This window comes from Sylvia atricapilla, chromosome 3 (assembly GCF_009819655.1).
Source record: "Sylvia atricapilla isolate bSylAtr1 chromosome 3, bSylAtr1.pri, whole genome shotgun sequence".
Classification (NCBI taxonomy): domain Eukaryota; kingdom Metazoa; phylum Chordata; class Aves; order Passeriformes; family Sylviidae; genus Sylvia; species Sylvia atricapilla.
The window spans coordinates 107,808,661-107,827,744 of NC_089142.1; the positions used below are offsets into that span (position 1 = coordinate 107,808,661).

Consider the following 19,084-nt stretch of genomic DNA (forward strand, 5'->3'; position numbering starts at 1 on the left):
AGAGGCTCAAGAGGGTTTTATTCTGTTTCTGTCCACAAGAGCCGATTGATCAATCTGGGCTGTTCCTCTGCTCTGTCTGGATAACCACCTCCAGGCTCCATTCTAAGGTGGCCCCATCAGACTCTTGTGCCCTCCTTTTTTTGGCAGACTGCGAGTTGCTGCAGGGTGAACTGGTTCAAAACTTACCCTGCCAAAACCTCCCTGTGTGTTTTCCATGGGATCAATCCATGAGCCAGGTAACTCACCAGGGGCACTACTGCCCAGTCCAGTGCAAGGGTGGAGGGAGAAGAGGGAAAGCTGAGGGTAGAGGATGAAAACAGCCCCTTTCAGTGAGGGCTGCCAGTGGCACTGAACCTGCACCCATGGCACGGATAAATTCAAGCTGTGGAGCTCTCGGTGCCAACACCTGTGTTTTCCTTAAGTCTGGGATTCTCAGAGCTTGGCAATTGTCTTTATTTGTGTTAGCACCCTGCCCTCCCCTGCTCCCTCTGCTTATAATCCCTGTCCAGTAGGGTGCTGCTCCTTAGCCAAGGGCTTTCCAATGATTCTTTAATTACCACAGAACTACAGTCACCCATCAAGCTACTGTTTTTTTCTTTACAAGGGATTTGAAGGTGCTCAGCTGAACAAACCTGGATCTCTTCCAATGACCAACTGGAGAGATTAATTATGCCAATTAATAGACGTTGTTTTGCCTCCCCGTGTCTCCAAACACCCGCTACAAAGAAAATAACCAACACGAGCCTTCAGGCATAAGAACACAGAACTTTTTAATAGGTATTTCCTACCAGTATCATAATCAGTGGGCTACAAACCACAAAATATCTAGATGGGAGACAAAAGCCACCTCGGACAAAACCTCACACAACTATATATGGCTTCCAAAAGCCTGTCTGCCCAAAGGGATTAAAATACACTGCCCCCTTACTCAGCCTGGTCTGAGCCATCCCTGTTTCAGAGGAACCACCCACACACCTTATGGGCTCATCTCTTTCTTGACACCAATGAACAAAGCACAAACCTTCTGTACCACATGAGAGCATCCCTTGTTTCTGGCTTGGCTTAATATTGGCATTCAATTTTATTCCCTGATTAGACTCTCTACTAATTTCAAGCACTGCTGATTTATGATTTGCCTGGTAAGCTGCCTGCTTTTTATAACACCTGTATCCAGTCTGTTACGTATTTGACAGCATAGGAACTAATTCAGATTACTTGCACCTACTGGAATCAGGAGTTGGTATTTTATTTTAACATTCAAGCTCACTGGTGCTTCACTGTGAACCTCAGCATTAACTAGAAGGCAAAAGCCACTCTTCACAGTCAAAAGCCCAGCTAAAATAAAGCTCTTCAAATTCTATTTAAGGCACCTTTAATCAAAGCAAACAAAAATATCCAACAAGAACAACGACAATAAAAAAACCCCACCCCATTTCCAAAAAGTAGCCAAGATGTAAAAAAACCAAAACAACAACGAGGTGAATCAGATGGCAAACTCAAAAATTCATTGGGGCATTTTAAAACTTTGTTTAAACATTTATTTAAAGATCTATTTGCTTTCAGATGTGCTGGATGATGAGTGTTCCAAAAATCAGGGCTTCATCCTGCAAGACTCTACATAGGCCAGTTCTGACCCAGAAAGAGAAAAATTAATCAAGTCATGCTTTGAAAAGAGCTTGACTTGAAGTCCATGGGTCATCCCACTGTGATCATGCTCTGCTGCTCGGCGGAATCAGGGTTGCAGTGCTCAGCACTGTACTGAATCCATCTCTTATTAAGGTCCTTGAATTCAAAATAAAGGATTTACTTTCAGCCATTCCAAGGATCCTCTCTGGTGCTATTCCTCAGGATGAAAACAATTATCCAGGCATTGAAAACTCCTCTGCCTCTTGCACTAAATGCAGAGTCTGCACATTGTGCCACAGGCTCTGCTGGCAAACACACACACACAGGGAATTCCCTGGGGACTGGGGCTGATGGATGGGGATATTTGTCCTGTCACAGGAAAGTCCACACAGGGACACCCTCCCCTGGCACCTGTGCCCAAAAGGCAGATGAGGGAGGGTCCCAGGCTTGAATATTCATTCCTAAATTCCAAGAGCTGCAGTCAAACATCGTGTTAAGCTCGTGGCCAATGAGCTCTATATCTTCCCAGAGCAATGAGAGGTGTGCAGACTCAAGGAGAAAAATCCATGAGGCATGAATACGAAAAACCAAAGAGCCTAAACTGTCCAGGAGAGATTTTCATGAATTCTCTGAGTTATTTGGTGTTATTTTGCTGAGCAAGGCCCCCTGATATTCATGTCTGGCACACTGTTGGAGTCTGTTGCTCTTCCAAGGCTCTATGGGAAGACCATTTGTCCTGCAGTACAATAGGGCAGAAAAGCTGGAAGTTGAAGCTAAGAATTTCACTTGTTCAAATAAACAGGAACACAAAGAAAAAGAGCTGTAGTTGAAGTTCTGCCTTTTCTGTATTCCGTTACCTCCATGAGATCCAGCTTTGCTCTTCTACAATATTTTTCCAAGATGATAAACAGCGTTTTCTCTGGTGCACACAGCACATTTCCCTTTTGTCCCAAGCAAAGAAAGGATCTACTTTATACTCTGAATAATTCCCAAGATGGTATCCCAGCAACAAGCATCCAGCAGTGCGTATGTAAAACTGGCTCTACTTAGATAAATAGCAGAAAAAGGCTGCAGTTTCTTCCAAAGACCCAAATGATATTTAAATTTTCTTTTCAGAGACATGTAGTAAATGGAAGAAATAAATCAGCTGATTCAGAAATCAGCAGCGCCTCAGAGATTATTTTTTTGCAAACTTTGTCTTGTTTGCTATAAATTAAATGGAAACTCGTTTTTAAAACTACTCTCTCCACGTTTCTAACCTCACAATATTACTTTAGGTAAGTTTATTATAGTATTTTATACCTACTTTGCTGACATTTCTTTGAATTTTATTGAGTTGAGCTCCCAAACCTATGAAGGCAGGTCTCACTGTAAGGGGTGCCTGAGGTTTAGCTGGTGAAGTTCTTCTGGAGCTGCAGGAATAGGCTCTCTTAAACCACTGGGGGAGCAAACATTGAGGAAACCTCACAGCACAGAGTTTTGTATACGTCCAGGGATCAAGAGATGCAGGCTCTCCTCTGCTACAGAATGGTTTTGCCCCACCTCTTGGACTCCTGAACGAAGGAATTATCCTGCAAGAAACTTTCCTGGGATTAAAACCCAGTTTGGGGAAGGGAAGTGGGACCAGATGTGCCATTGTGGTCCTTCCCAGCCTTACCCAATCTGTAATTCTGTCTCCAGCGTTAACTGGAATCACCTGATTGAGCTCAATTCCTTCTGAAAAAAGCCTTTTTTCCACCCTGGAAATACTCAGGGCTGAGGGGAGCTCCTGGATTAGCAGGATGCAATGTCTGCATCCCTGAAGCATTAACAGCTTCCACACCACAGCATTTCCTTCATGCACCTTTTGGATGAGCCAGGGTGGGTTTAGCCTGTCCCTTGTCTCCAGCTGTAGGTCACACCTCAAGCCAGCACTGCTCTGAAACCATGCCATGGAAATCGTGCTACAGTCACCCCTTCTTAAAACACCCTCACAGGATTCCTCCGGGACAGGTCACACAAACTCCGCCCTTTCTTTGAATCCTTTTGGGCTTCTTCCAGGTGCTCCTGACCCTAAACAACTTCAAATCAAAGGTACACAGATGGGTGTCAGCAACTTCTGTGTGGGAAAAGCCAGAGCTGTTGCTGAGGACCCATCCAGCAGGCTCAGCCATGAACAAACTCAGAAGAGAAGAAACAGCAGCAAATCCAAGCAATGCTGATGTAAGTGCAGGTGCTTACCCTGGAAGAGGGAAGGTTACAGGCTTCTAACGCAGTCTCTACCCGTTTTCTGTCGGAGGAGAACAAGCGGTATATGCTGCAAAATGAGGACAGAACAGGGGAATGTGGGTTAAAGACATGCCTTGATGGCCCATGTGGCTCGAAGACTGGATATCTCTCAGCAGCCTGTTACATCTTTAGCTATTTATTTCCTTTGCTGGCTGTTCAGTAACAGAGGGGAGTTCAGTGCTCAGTTTTAACTCTACCCCACAGCAGCCTGCTATCACAGCAGGCATTTATTTCAGCTATCACTGGTCTCTTCATTCCCCCAGTGACATGTAATTCGAATCTGTTTATTTTCACATGTCCCTGAGATAAAGAAAATATGCTGCTTCTTCTTCTTCTTTTTTTTTTTTTTTTTTTTTTTAATTTCCACAAGTGGAAAGAACCAGGGCAGAGAGGCAGAATGTCTGTGCCCAAAGGACATTTGAATAGAGACATCCCAAGGATCACTGGCCACTCTGTTATAAACAGAGGGTAGAATGATTTATCTTCTAGGCACAGAGCCTCCATGCTCACCCCAAACACACATTTACACCCCAAAGTCAGCAGAGATTACACGGTAAGGAAGGGGAACAGCACTTACTTCTTCAGAGGAATGCGCCCCTCTGGAGTCACCTGCAGCTTCAGTTTTGTGTAGCTGTGGAGAGAAAAGCACCCTGCTTTATTTTTACAGCATTTCCAAGGACCTCTCCACCAAGTCCCTAGCTCTGGGCTAGTGCTCTGATCATGTGGCAAGTTCCCCTCAGCTCTTTCTCCCAGTATGAAAATATGCTGGGAAATCGTTATTGACCAAAAACCTTCTACTGTCTCTCCTGAGATAACTGTAAATGAGCTTTGCAGTAACATCATCTGGTGAAAAATGTGACAACACTTAAATATTTACGAGGATTTTGTTGTTGTTGTTGTTAAAAAACTCAGCTTTTTCACTTTACCCTGGTCTGCCAAAAGAAGAAGAAACTGCATGGTTCTAATAAACTTTCCCTTTCTTCCCAACAGAAAATGCCATTAGCAACCACTTCAAAATCAAAGTGTATGCTAAAACTAGGATAGCTGGGATAGGAACATTTCCACAAATCCTTGACTCCTCACATTTATCTTCTGGAAACTGAAGCCTTTTGTGCTACTGTGTCACCAAGCACCACTCACAGCACTGAGGGAGATTAAAACAAAAAAAATCACAGCAGTTATCTATTTTTTTAAAATTTTGGCTATATTTTGGTCACACTGAGTGTTTTCCTCTACAACCATGGAAGTTAGAAGTAACAGAAGATGGGGAAAAGCTTCTCAAACGCTTTATTATTGCACTTCCAACGCTCCAAGGAACTGAATGTCATCAAGAAAAAAACCCTTCATTCTGCTCTAATGCAATTTGGTTTTCCCTTTCAACAAAAGGGTTCTGATAGGACTCCAAACAGCCCTTTGCTTAGTACACTAATTATAATGGGGAAATAATTTAGTCTTTAAAGTCATAGATTTCTTAAGTGACTGATTTGGCATCTGTGCAGGGGAGTTGGGAAACCTTACAGTTTCCAAGTGATTTATTAATTAGTGGAAAAAGGCACAGGAATGCCATGCTTGCCTGCTACTGCATCTAAGCAGCGTGTCCAGTGACTTCATCTTTAATTAATTTGGCTTGAAAAACTGCCAAAGAATAGCTCCAGACAAGGAGCTCTGCTGTACTGTGTGATGACACATTTCTCCTCTGATTTGGGTAGGAGAAGGCCCATTAGCTACAGCCCCAACCCTTCTCACTGCAGACCTGCCAGCAGAGCCCACTGGGCACCTGGGGATTTCGGGAGCAAGGAAACTGCAGAACCAAATCACTCTTGAAACTCATCTCCAGCCTGTGGAGCTGCGGGAAGTCACCAGCTCAGGTTGAGCACATTCCCCACTGCCAACACGCAGGGCCAACAGGAAATGTTAAATGTTCCCATCCACTTGGGATTTTGTTTGCCTAACACATCCCTGCTGTCCCAACACACGTTATCAGACAATACTGTAGTTCCAGCAACATCCACCCTTCAGAGCTGCTTCAGGAATTTCTGTGGACTCCAGCTGCACCACAGCAAACACCATGAGGAGGAAACACACAGACACAGGTGCACAGCCAGAACAGGCACCTGTGATTCTGTGGGATTAAAGTTAAGCACTCTGGAACATTCTGGCTCTGGGTGCAGCCTCAGAGAGCAGCCATTCACAGCCTCAGAGAGCCCAGGGAAAGGGGAGGTTAATTTTGGAGGGCAGGAAGTTTTAGGAATGTAAGTTTAGTATTTAGCTGATCTGAGCCCCTGCCTGCGAGCAGGAAAAGGTGTTTGGGGGAGACACTAAGCTGACTTTAAGGAGCTAACTCACAGGCTGGGGAAGGTGCATGCCTCCTTTTAGAACCCCAAAAGGCCAGTGAGTACCCCAGTTGAACACCAGCACTTTCTGGCAGGCTTTGCCACGCTGTTCTCAAAGCTCTGATTTACACAAAACTGCCTCAGCCCATGCAATTCTCAACTAATTCTCATCAGTTGAGAATTGCTAACGTCAGGTTCAGCTCTCTTCCCTTTTAGGTGTGTAGTTCACTCCAAACATTCTCATAAAGCTTTTCTATTTCATGGAAAGCAACTCAGAATCTGCCCACTCTGCCAAGCAATCCAGAGGAATGAATTCTCTCTGGATCACATGGAAACCACAGAGATTGGACAGAGGAAAAGGGACTTGTGGCATTTCTCTATTTTGTTATTAATAAAAGACAAAAAAGGAAAACAAACCAGAAGCAAGTCAGTCCAGAATATTCTTTCTTTTCGAATGGAGACCTTCAGCCTAGAGCTAAAGCTACAACTGTACAAGGGGCAGGGAACATCCAATTCTGATTTTTTTCCTGCAATGATTTATTAGTTTGCGAGCAAAACCCTAAAAAGGATTTTTTTGTTTAGATGACTTCTAGATAACAGGCTTTTTAGAGCCATATGAACAAGGACCTGTGTTTACAGAAGTGACAAGCCACCAGAGCAGAAACAATAGATGACAAGGTGAGTAAGAAGCATGGAGGAAAATGACGCAGAGGGAAGAGCAACACCCACAGGGTGACACACGAGGGCCACTTACGCTTTTTCCAGAAACGCGTCCCTTGACATGTTCTGTGCCAACAAATTTGTTGCCAAACTGAACACTTCATCTGACCATTCCTATGAAGAGAAAAAGTGAATAAATGAGGCTCAGTTTTGATGTTTACTGGCACAATGCAAAATATTTGTGAAAATTATGCTTTTAAAAAAAGGGCCTAATTAAAGCCTGAACTTGATTTTTCCAATTACAGCCTCCCTCCTCATCTGTGAGACCTCATTTTCTAATGCTACAAAAAAGAATGAAGACTGCAACAAATTAAAGTCCTGACTCTATCCAAGATTTTACCAGCCAACATAAGAAACAAGCTCAAAGAAATCCCAGCCAGCAGAAATATACAGGAATACATTTCAATGACTCTGATGTGCAAGGAAGATGCAACTCCAAAGAACTCTTTCCCCCTGATTGCACATCCTTACACTGCGGTCCTATCCCTCACTAAATGTTTTTCCCTCTTCCGCGTGTAGGGAAGAAATGCCACAGAGTCACGGAATGGTTTGGGTTGGAAGGGATGTCAAAGAAGATCCAGATTCCACTCCCTGCCATGGGCAGGGACATTTTCCCCTAGGCTGCTCCACATTGCTCGAGTCCTTTCCTTGCATTCCTGACCTTTCCCAGACCTGCACTGCTGATCCATGATTATAAACTGAGCTTTAAGCTCTCAGATTTTTGTCCTGCTCTCCTTCCTTGCAGGTCTCTCCCACAGCTTTTCATTGACAGCTTCAGTGCATTTTTCCTTTCTAACCTGGTGCTTATTCACAATCCTTAATTACAAACCTTTTTAATCACAACTGTGGTTTTGGACTGGGCTCATTTCACCCCATTAAAAGAAAGGGAAGAAAACAAGCAATGCCTTTCCAAACAATGTGATTTTTTTGGTTGTTGTTTGTTTTAGTTGACAAAGCTTTCAGAGTTTTAAAGTTATGTTTCCTTTCATAAGAGTCCAAGTCCTAAAATCCCACTGCCACACTCTTTGGGAGGTGATCCCCTCTCTCTGACCTTTTTTTTTTTTTTTCTTTTTTTCTTGAGAAAAAATGCTAAAAAAAAAAAAAAAGCTTTAAAAAAAAAAAAAAAAAAAAAAAAAAAAAAAAAAAAAAAAAAAGAAGGAGGATTCCATTCTGACAAAAATGGATAGGCATGGGAAGTGTCAGTGACTTCCAATGAAGCAAACGTTCTCATGTCACTTTGGAGCTTAGAGCTTGTTCTACCTAAAAAAGCCTCATTTTTCCACATGGCCAGGTGATTGATTTGAGAAGTTGGGGTTTTTTTCCATCTTTTTTATATGCTAAGGTTTTTTCCCTGACGTTATCAGACCTTGTTCCTGACACTGGTCTCGCACCGCTGCTCCCAAGGAGGAGCAGATAAGGCTGCCTTGTATGCCCAGTGTTTTAGTGGCCTTTGATGTCCTCCAGCTCTCAGATCCTGAAGCCCATCCCATTTACCACCTCACCCAGAGATAACACCTCTCCTGTGGCTGGTGTTTCTGGAAGAGAAACCTTCCCTCAGACACAGACTTGTTCTGGAGGCAAATCAGTGCTGCTCACACAGTCCTCCCCTCCACCTTCTCATGACCACTGCCATTTTTTCTTCTTTAATTGTTTTTTTCTTTCTTAGGTCTAGTTTGAAAAAACCAGGGGTGTGAGGAAGCAGAGGAGAAGGAGGAATCGGGTTTGTTAGCAACACAACTGCTTTGCTGTGACTCTTGGAACAGAGAGCGTATTAAGTGCAGCATCTGCTTTTCTTCTTGGCAACTCATTTTTCCAGGCTCAAAATAGGCTCATCTTGTAAACACTGCTTTGTTTAGGCACTAATAATAGCTGCTCAAACTTCTCCTGTGACACTAACAGCCACAGAGATTAACAGCAACACAAAATACTATTTGGAAATCGAAAATACACTGGCTTTCAACAGATCTTGATAGACTGTTTTCATCTCGCTGCTTCTGCTAAGCTTAAAGCTAAAATATTTTGTATAAAACAGAAGTAGGGCACTTCAAGAGTATCCCACACCCCCAGCTCTTCCTTTTCTTTGTCTCAATGCTTTTTGACCGGAATGTAAGGGGAACTCACTTATTATGTGCCTGTCACACACATTATTTATATAAGCAGTCTTGCCATTTGTTCCATTTTGTTCCTTTGCTGGCTTTTCCTGGCTCTCCAAAGCAGCTCCATGGCTCTTGCCAAACATTCTGAGGGCTACCTGCAGGCTGAGCCATTGCTAACCAGGTCACAAGCAACACTTGCTCATTGTCTCTCCCTTTTTAGGGTCCAGCCACCCCAGAGCCACAGCCAAAAAGCCAAGACCAGAGAATGTGCCAAGGGCCACATCATCTTTCCAGCCGCTGATCCGAACCCTCGGCAGGAGGGGGAACAAAAGCACTGAGGACAGAGCTTAAAAAATACAGAGATGCTTAGGACTGCCTTTGACAGGCTCTCACCAACCAAACAGCGAGCCAAGGTGGGCCTTGCTGCTCCAGCTACCAAATGGCTCCATTTCCTTGGGTTTGCAGCATGGCAGAGAGCAGAGCCCACACCCCAACTCTGTACCAGCGACTCCAGCAGGCAGTGCTCAGGGAGAGCATTCCAAGGGATGGAAAGCTGCTCTGTGTGCAGAGAAAACAGCCAGCTGTGGGAAGGTTACAGCAGCCCCTGGATCGCCACGGCCACTGCAGCCTCTGTACAGATGTGATACAACAGGAAAATATAAATCTGGGCTTTTTTGAAACAGAGCTGCAGCAGTGCCAACAAACCCAGCTCTGATCCCTTCTGGGAGTGGAAGGACCTGGCCTTCTGATCTTCAATTCCAAGCAAGTCACATCCATCATGATAAGAGCTTCCCGAACTTGATCCCCTCCTGGCTCTGTCCTGTCACCCCAGCTCACCTTCTATCACTCCTGTGAACTTTGCTGACGAGGAATCCAGCTGTTCTGTGCTTTGACAGGTAGCACATGAGCAGAGCTCATTTGGAAACGTGCTGCTCAGTGAAGTAATCTCTCTTCCACTGCATGCATCAGGGTACCGTAAGACATTGAGTGCAACAGAAGAGATGAGACCTTTTTCATAAGAAAAGGCAGCACAGAGCCTTGAAAACACTTCCTTCAAATCAGGCCTGACTACGTGCGAAGGCAATGTTCCTCGCACATTTCTTTTTGGTGGGAGGTTAACAAAGCAAGCTGCTGAAATTCTACACTTTCAGAATTTCATTTTTAAAAAAACACCCATATCAAATGGATGTGAATTTATGTGGCTTGCTTTAGCATTTCATTCTACTGATCAAGCTCTTACATACACTGAAGAAGCTAGAAAGATAAAAATGTATGCTGGAAAGAATAGTATAGCGTGACTTGTGAATCATCCTTGATGACATCATTTTACTTATGGAGGAACTCATCAGCTCTTAGTAATGCATTTTACCCAAAGCTCATCAAACTGAGGAGAAAGAGATTTCCTTGGGCTCTGGACAAGTGCCTGCATGGCCACAATTGGCAGTGCAGAAAGATGAGAGCTGGCATTAAGAGGCAACAAAGAGAGTGAGAGGAGAGAGATGTGAAAAATGAGATGTTCACTTTGGAATCTGCTGGATTTGGGAAGAAAATGAACTATTTTAGAGCAGAGAGAGCTTGATGAGCTGGTCTTCTCCATGGTGGGAATGGAGACAGGGAAAAGGAGCATTTGCTCAGAACAGGGTCTGAGAAACCTCTGCTGCTCCTGCAGCAATCTGTGGATGCTCACAAATAAATCTCACCCGGACAGGCATTCTCAAACGAAAATAAGCAAATGCTCTCTCAGTGCTGCTCTTCTTCCCCACCAGGACACACCTTCCTGCCTGCCCTTTAGACCAGTGCCTAATGAATTTCAAGCTGCATTCTCTGAACAAACCAGCTGCCCTTCAGCTCATCATGATGTGCTTTAACCACATCATGATGATACTACTTTCTCCTGGAGGAATGACCATAAACCAGCACACTGGCATTTCTATTTAGGGCACCTGAGGCAAGCCGAATAACCCAAGACTTGCATTTTCCTCATTTTCCCATAACTTGGCCAGTAGATGTGGCAAGCAGAGTTTGTAACAGAAAAGGCAGCCCCCTGCAAAAGGGAGAAAATTCTATAATGGAATAACTCTAACTGCTTCATTAAGACCATTACAGTTTACTTTGCCTTTCTCCTCAAGTGATGTCTGGTCAACACTTGCCACACGACTTGAAAAACAAGGTATCACTAATGAAGGGTTGACCCAAAAATATTCACACACTGAAAACAGAAGGTGGGAGCTCCAGATTTCTATTGACACTTGGTTTCCCTGGAACATCAGAAGAGCCAAAATTTGCAAGTGTGGTGCTGAAAACGTCTTGTACTGACATTCCTCCCCAGAGCTCCCTGAAGAGATGATTTGTGCCTGATGTGCTTATTATTACAACTTCTCTGAGTCACTGCATGGGGCTCAGAGACAATAAAGACCAAATTCTGTGTTCTGGTTCATATAAAGTTGGTAAACAGGTTAAAAAGGGAGGAATTTTTAGGTGCATTCGACAGTGATCAAAACTATTTTGATTCAAACAATCGGGATATTTAACACGACCCCAAAGCACACACAGTTAATCTGTAATGCCTTAAAAATTGCATCCCCAAGGCAACTGATCAAATATTGCATCCCCAACTGATCAAATCTTAATTTATTTGCTCTTATGCATTTATAAATAAAAGGAAAACTCAGATTCTTAGTTATTCAGATGGTGGGAGTTACTCAAGATTTCGAGCAGCCAAGCTTTTACAAAATGTTATTTTATCCACTGTACTTTAAGGTTCCATTATCAAACAGAAAATAGCCCCAAAATACCCATTTCTGTGCTGTTTTAGCAAATAGATTATGGCTCACTGACTGCTGGCTAGACAGGTAAGTGAAAAAGAAGGACATAAGCTTCTGATTTGGGTGATTATCCCTGCTCCTTGATAAGGGACAGCAATTCCTGTTGGTAAAGATTTAGCGTATCTTTTCATTTTCCACCATAAACACGGCTCCTTTTTTTCCTGGAGAGTTATTTCAATCGCTTTAATTTCTGCAGCGTTAAGATTTCCCACCCTGTAGAGCTCTGCATTTTCAAGTCTGAGAACAGCACAGCTCTCAGCTGTCCATGGACCACCACTAACTCTTTCTGTTTCTATTCAATGTCAAAGAAAAATTGGAAATCATGTTTTTGCCAGTTGGCTAAAGAAGATCAGCAGAAACAGAAATCTGGCAAGCAAAAATGTGCCCTCCTCACTGAAGGCTTTCATCCTATGACCTTTCTGCACCTGGTCTGACAATCCCTGTTGCCTGTGAGGCGACAAAATAAATCCTTGCTGCTGTTAAATCACAGCAGGCTGCAGAGAACCTCTTTTTAGCAAAACCTAGTGAACTCCAGGATGTCAAAATGCTCTGTGGAAAGTGTTCTGTGCATGGATGTCTGGAGGCTGGGATCGGAGCGTACCCATACGAGTGGAAGAGGAAGGAGGAGGAGCTTTGGAGTGTCTGTTTGAAATAGATAAAGCAAAAGTTCCCAGTTCATTAAACAGAACTGTGTTGCAGAGAAATTGGAAGGAGGAGGAGAAAACCAAAACCCAAATGTACTAATATCAGTGTAATTCTATTTTGTGGGTTGGACAGAGGAAACTGATGGACCTGCATGGAAAAAATACTTTTTTAAGGGAATGATGTTGACTAAAAGCCTTATCAAGGGCTCTCAGTGGGCAAAATGTGCTGCTACTACTGAAATACTGATGCGTGTTTGGGGAGCCACAGTGTGACATCTCATCCCTGAGTTAAAATTTGTGCGTAGCACTATTTTCACTGGTGATTATTTGGGCTTTCCGAGCAACATTCTGAACATGAGCACACTTACCAGGGGCATAAATCTTGCTGAAATGAACGAAAAAACCAAAACAAAAAAAAGATTTCACATTTCTTCTTGGGAACTGAGTGGCACAACTCAGTTGTGCCCAGAAGAGAACCGTGCTTCATTTCATAGCAATTCTCACTTTTAGCTCATTTATCCAGATCTCGAAACACTACTTCCAAAACCTGAATTTGATGTGACAGATCTTCATCTGTCAGGTGTGTTACCTTTGCTATGTCATCTTGGAACGCCACCAGGTTCAAGTAGGATATGTTGACCAGGTCTGGGCCATACACAACAGTTATCATCCGATTTTCCAGCCGCCCTCCCGCGTTCCCAGCATCCAGCAGCTCGCGCAGCTTCGGATCCTGCGGGTGAAACAACGACGAAATCATTACAAACCTTTCCCAAATACACTGCACCAAAAGAGGTGCAAAAAATCCCAAATGCTTCAATTTTGAACATTGGGGTTATTTTGAACGTTTGAAACACGTTGGCATGAGGTTCTGATCTGGTGAATGACTCATTCAAACGCTTAAAGCTGTTAACCCAGAACAAAAAAGGAAATCACTGCTGTAAATCCTGCAAAGCCTTTGAGCTCTATCTTGGTGCTGTACAGACTCAGAGCTGTCCAGCTGATGGCTGCACATTCCTATTTTCAGTTATTTTGCCACAGAAGTTAAGCAAACACAAACTGTGTTGCTTGTCAGAAAAACACAATCTGTCCAAAGGCTACTGTCCTCAGCAGTGAGATTCCCTGTGATTTTAATGGATTTTAGATAAAACTAAAAATGAGAACTTAGTATTTCCTAAGGAATTAAGAAGACATCTGGAATTAACTTTCTTAAACTTTATGAAATGAATAATGGAATTTTAGCATTGCCCTCCTCTTTCTAGCTCATGTTCAACAGGTTATGTATTTTTTAAGTTATTAGTTATATTCCATTCATATTTAGCTTTTAGCCCCCTTCTCCTTTTTTTTTTTTTTCCAGTTTGTATCCAATACAGAATCATAGACTCATTTAGGTTGGAAAAGACCTTTAAGAGCATCTAGTCCAGCTGTTCCTCCTGTTCTGCCAGAGCCACCACTAAGCCATGTCACCAAATGCCACAGCTACACATCCAGGGATAGTGACTCAATCCCTTCCGTGGTCACCTTGTTCCAGCCTCCACAGAGGTGTGACTGCCTAACACTTCTGTGAAGGAAAGGCACATTCAATGATTTTTATCAGCTGTTAATAGCCTGAACCTCAGCTTCATTGGCAGCCTAAGTGTGTGAGTAAAAACCTCGGGTTATTTGGTGACTCTCCTCGTTCCTATTAGGCTGCACCATTTCCAAGAAATGCACTCAGTGTGTTTGAAACTAAGAAAACAGGTCCTTGGCCTCCTGGTGAAGTTTATAAAGACAGATGAAAAGCTGCCCTGCATGACTGGAATCAGTCCTTTGGAAAGGGCCCCTATGGTGTGAAAGCTCAGCTTTCCTAGAAGGCACGACTGTTCAGCCTCCTTCCAAAACTAAAAAATGGCCAGCAAATAGGATCCCTGTGGGATGACAGAGGCTGTGTAGAGATCAAGTTATTTCAAAACTGACACAAAAAACGTGCTGCACTTTAAATTTCAGTCTCCCATGAACCTTCTCCCCAAGCTGTCTGCATATGTCTCATTTGTGGTATTAATATTTAATGGTTTTTTGAATAAGTATCTGAATTTTCACCAACTGATAGCAGCTAAATTTAATATAACAAGGTTAAGATGATAAAAAGGGCCATTTTTCCTAGATCTTGCAGGAAATCCTTTACCAACAAGACATCAATCTAAAGGGTATCTCCTGACTGATATCATATCTTGGAGGCAATGAAGCTGTGTGTGTTCACCAAACACTTCATCAGATTTAGGAAAACATTTTTTTGAGTATGAGGTAGAAACTGAGAAGGAAGTACAGGGCTGTCTATCATAAATGCTGAGTCTCTTTAAATACTGGGTATGATGCCAAGTGTTACAGGAGAACAGACAGAATAATCCTATTTAAGGGCTCTGTAAATTGTGAATATCATTGTGCTCCGAGACAAAGATGGTTTCGTGGGTAAACAAGTTAATCACAGCCTTTCACTGGAGAGAAAAAACAGGAGAGGAATACAAAAATAGTAGTTGTGTTTCAGAGATGAGGATCCAAAGGAGAAAGACAAAGAAATGCTATCATTTAGATTTGGGAGAAGAGCTAGAGAAATGCCCTGCAGTTGCTAAGTCAGTCGTGGTGTATTACTAGATGGGTTCCTTTCTCTTTCATTTACAGGCTGGATGTTTCAAATCTTTGTTTTATGTCTCTGGGAGATGAGAATCCATCTCCTTTTTACCCTCTACCGTTTCAGCCTCCAAATCAGACAGATAAATGCCTCTGCTCAAGGGCCTGTCTGGGAACAGCATCATTCTTCGTGGGCTCAGACAGAACAGGATTGTCTATCTGCTTTCACTCCCTTTCACATCATTGCCATTCCTCTTTCCCTCTCCCTGGCTGGACCTCCTGCTCTCAGTTTCACTCCAGATGATGAACTGCAATCCTAGCAACAAAAGAAGAGAGAAGATAAACAACAAAAGAAGAGAGAAGATAACCTTTTCCTTTCGTATTTACACTCTCCCAAGGGATGTCTCAGTGATGAATCACACTCCAGTTAGACTGAGATATGCATTAGCCACGAACCACAGAATAAAAAAAAAGAAACATATTTGAAATGAGATTGGTTTTCCAAGCAAATTCATCAAAAGAGAAATCATCTGGCATTGGCTGGTTTTTAGAAGTGTGAAGTGAGCGGCAAATCAAGCAACATGAGTGTGAATCTGGTCTTCCAAATCTAAGATTTTTTTCACCAGGTTTTACAGGCAAGCAATCAGACAAACCATCTTCTTTGGGTTGCTGTGTCTGAGTGGCTAAAATGTTGAATTTCTCTGCTCTGTTTAAGGCTTGTCTAGCAAAGTTTGATGCACACATTCCATTACAGCAGTGCATTGTCCAGCCACTATCCAGCAGCTCTCAATAAAGGGAATATACCACGTCTCGGGCTGTCTCAGTGCAACCCAGGGGCTCCATAGACTTAAAATACATACCTTAATAGCTGGGGTTTAATATATATGTTTTAAAAGTTTATATTTTTAAGCTCAGTGCAAGAGAATAATTTTGATGCTAACATGATTCACACCCCTGTTGACCCCTGCCATGGGTGTAGCTGCCCTTTGGAGGTGACAGATGCACTCGTCAGTGACAACCTCGCCCTTAGCTGATGATGTAGGTCATAACTAGTGCTTGGATCTGAAGTTCTCAGACTCAAAGCCGACCACCACCAGCTCCCACATTCCTCATGCACAGCTCTGCTCCTCTGGTACCGCCCTTCACTGCAAACAGTGCTAAGGAGATGAGCAAAATATCCTTTATCAACATCTTGAAGACTATCAGTGCTCTATGAATCAAAGCCCGTTTGAAAATGTCAGCAGGTTTCTCCTGTGGAGATGGCAGGAAAGCACATGGTGGGGGGGGAAAACCAAACCAAGCAGCAAGACCAAATAAAGCTTTTTTTAATGTAAATTGGGTTGTTTTGATTTTGATAATTCCATTTGAGGGAATGACACTGAAAAGCCTGCTGCTGGTTGAAGCTGTGTTCTATACACGGGCACACAAGTGGACACACTGGTTTTCAGGATAAGCTCTTTGCTAGACTGGGACCTAATTAGCAACATATTGAGCTCTTTGACGGACATTCAGAAGAATTATACCTATTTAATATTGATTACAGCCACTTTTGGAACACCTGAGCTACTGAAGTTTGGGAGCACACCCACAGGATGGCCAATATAGAGCAGCCATTGGCAATACCCACATAACTCATCCGAGTTCCCTTTGTAACACAATATTTTAAGTCTTTGATGTTTCCTTTTGACTCTTCCAGTCAAAAAACTCAGGGACCAGCTTGACTTTCGCCTTCCACTGGAATCTGGTAGAGCTTCAGCTCAAGGACTGGAGATGCTTGAAGATTGCCCCAGAAATAGGTCAGGGAAATCAGTGTTTGGATGGGGCAGTGCTTAAATTCCCAGAGGGAGAAGGAATTTGTGAGCAGGCAAATATGGAGAAGGTGATAAGGAAGGTGTTGGCAGCACAAAGAGCTTTAGAATCTTTCAGAAATCAAATTAGTCATGTCAAGTTGAGGCTAAGGTTGGTCAGAGAATTATCTGCTCATTGGAAAAGAACCTTCCCTACTTGGTTGTGCTGTCTTGGGAAACTTATCAAAGAATATATACCTTAAATCAATGAGAAATAAAGAGAGAATAGAGGGAAAAAAGTTAACCAGAAACATAAAAAAAAAAATTAAATAAGGGCTTATGGAAGTCCTACCATTTTCATGAACAAATGCAAAATAATGACTTTTTGTTAGAAATCAAGGTCCTGTAGACAGAGGGATAAAAATAGATTTCAATCAGACTTCCCAAACTTTGTCCTGCCGTATTTCCTTTTCAGTGGAAATCATAAGAGTAACATAAACTTAGAGAGACACCTCAGCCACATTACAATCCCTGCTTTTCACTGTGATGGGTGTTATTAAAATGCAGGTCTTAACCCTGACATCCCAATTAGTGTGTCCTCTGCACAGCACAGAAAATGCCATAATGTCTTTTATTAGCATCACCAGCTCTTTAAACTTATTTTTCTTCTTTTTTTTTTTTTTTCCTTCTGAAAACCCGCAACACCATCTGTCTGTGGAAACAGTCTGGTTTTTTTCATACACAGTTATAAAAGGCTGCCAGGAGGTTCTGTGGGACTCAAATGCTGATTTCAAAACACAGCAGCAGGTCAGCCCCCTTTGCTTACTGGTGCTTCCCAAAGCTGCAGCACAATCTCAAAGAGCAGCTTCTGATCCCTTTAAAAAGGAATGGAATCTGTCCAATGCCGAAGATTTTCCTGGGGTTTGATAGTTACAGATAATGTCATGGCCAAATGGGGTGATTTATCAAGAGAATCAGAACTTCTTGGATTGCTGGAGCAGGCGTGCAATGATACATTGGGAATTTTCAATGAAAACACTAATTTGCAGAGCAAAAACTCTCAAAACTATTTTACACAGCTACAGAGTACTTCAGAATTCCCTACACTGTGACTATCATAGTCTTATTACCACCTGTAACTATCATGATCCAAAATCATTGTGTTTATGTTCTGATAACTTCAGGAGAGATTTGAAACAAAAATGGCACAGACTTTCATCTTAGTTTTCTGTTCATCAAAGTGAGATTTCCAAGCATTCAAAGGTGCATTTATATTTTCCTGGCTCTTTATATATCCCAGAAGAGGGAACATAGGAGAGGAAAGAAGCATAATCAGCTAGTACATATACAAAGAGTTTTCCAGGAAACACTCGAGTTTGAGGCTTAAATTAAACAAAGAATCTTGCTAATTTAGGACTTTATATTGTGACTCCATTGAAGGCAGAACTCCCACAGATTTTCTACAAATAGAAGAACGTCTTGTCTTCAAGAATTCCTTATCACAGGGTGTTAATCAACAAAAATGTATATACATGCCTATATATAGATAGCATGGATATCTCATATATCTGACACAGATTTCAAAACACAGGTAAGTTTCTGGTTTAGGGGCAGTAAAATAGGAAATAACAAGTGATTCCTAAAATCAGACCACTTAACCATAACCAAACTCCCCAGTGCAAGGTGCCCAGCACAGAACACCAGCTAAAGATAGGAATTGCTTTCTAAGGCTCTCAAAATTATTTTTTACCACCTGTGGCACCTGAAGCACACAGCTCTGGTCTGCCAGACTTCTCAGGTCCACGTTGATACCTAAGAGTTGCTTCTCATCTTTGCTTCTGCAGAAGCCTGACCCTCAGAATGTCCTGTTTCACTGGCTGAAATTCACAGCTAACAATCCCAACACAGTTCTCACAGCTGGTTCAAACACCCTTCCTGTCACACACAACTAAGAACTTCCCATCAAGTGCATTGACAGACTCGTTCTTCAAAGAAATCTTTCTTCTCTCGCTCCTTTGTGGAGACCGAAGTCAAAACTCTCCAGTTCATCTTTCAGTAATCCCTCTCACTGATTAGGGAGAATGTCCATGCTTGGGAATCACATCTGCAAAACTCGGTGACAGGATTTTGTCTGTCTGTCTTAATGACAGTCCTGTTAAATGAATATACTCCAATTACTAC

General features: G+C 42.6%; 1 protein-coding gene across 2 annotated transcripts in view; it reads right to left on the reverse strand.

Moving 5' to 3' along the window:
* Nucleotides 1–19,084, reverse strand: part of PLCB1 (phospholipase C beta 1) — a 339,645-nt gene that overhangs the window by 124,323 nt on the left and 196,238 nt on the right. For both annotated transcript variants that reach the window (XM_066316543.1, XM_066316544.1), the window contains exons 4-7: nt 13,102–13,242; nt 6,982–7,061; nt 4,472–4,525; nt 3,847–3,922 (exon numbers count right to left, since the gene is read on the reverse strand). In XM_066316543.1, the coding sequence (XP_066172640.1) occupies nt 3,847–3,922; nt 4,472–4,525; nt 6,982–7,061; nt 13,102–13,242 (351 nt within the window). The remainder of the gene's footprint in view (nt 1–3,846; nt 3,923–4,471; nt 4,526–6,981; nt 7,062–13,101; nt 13,243–19,084) is intronic.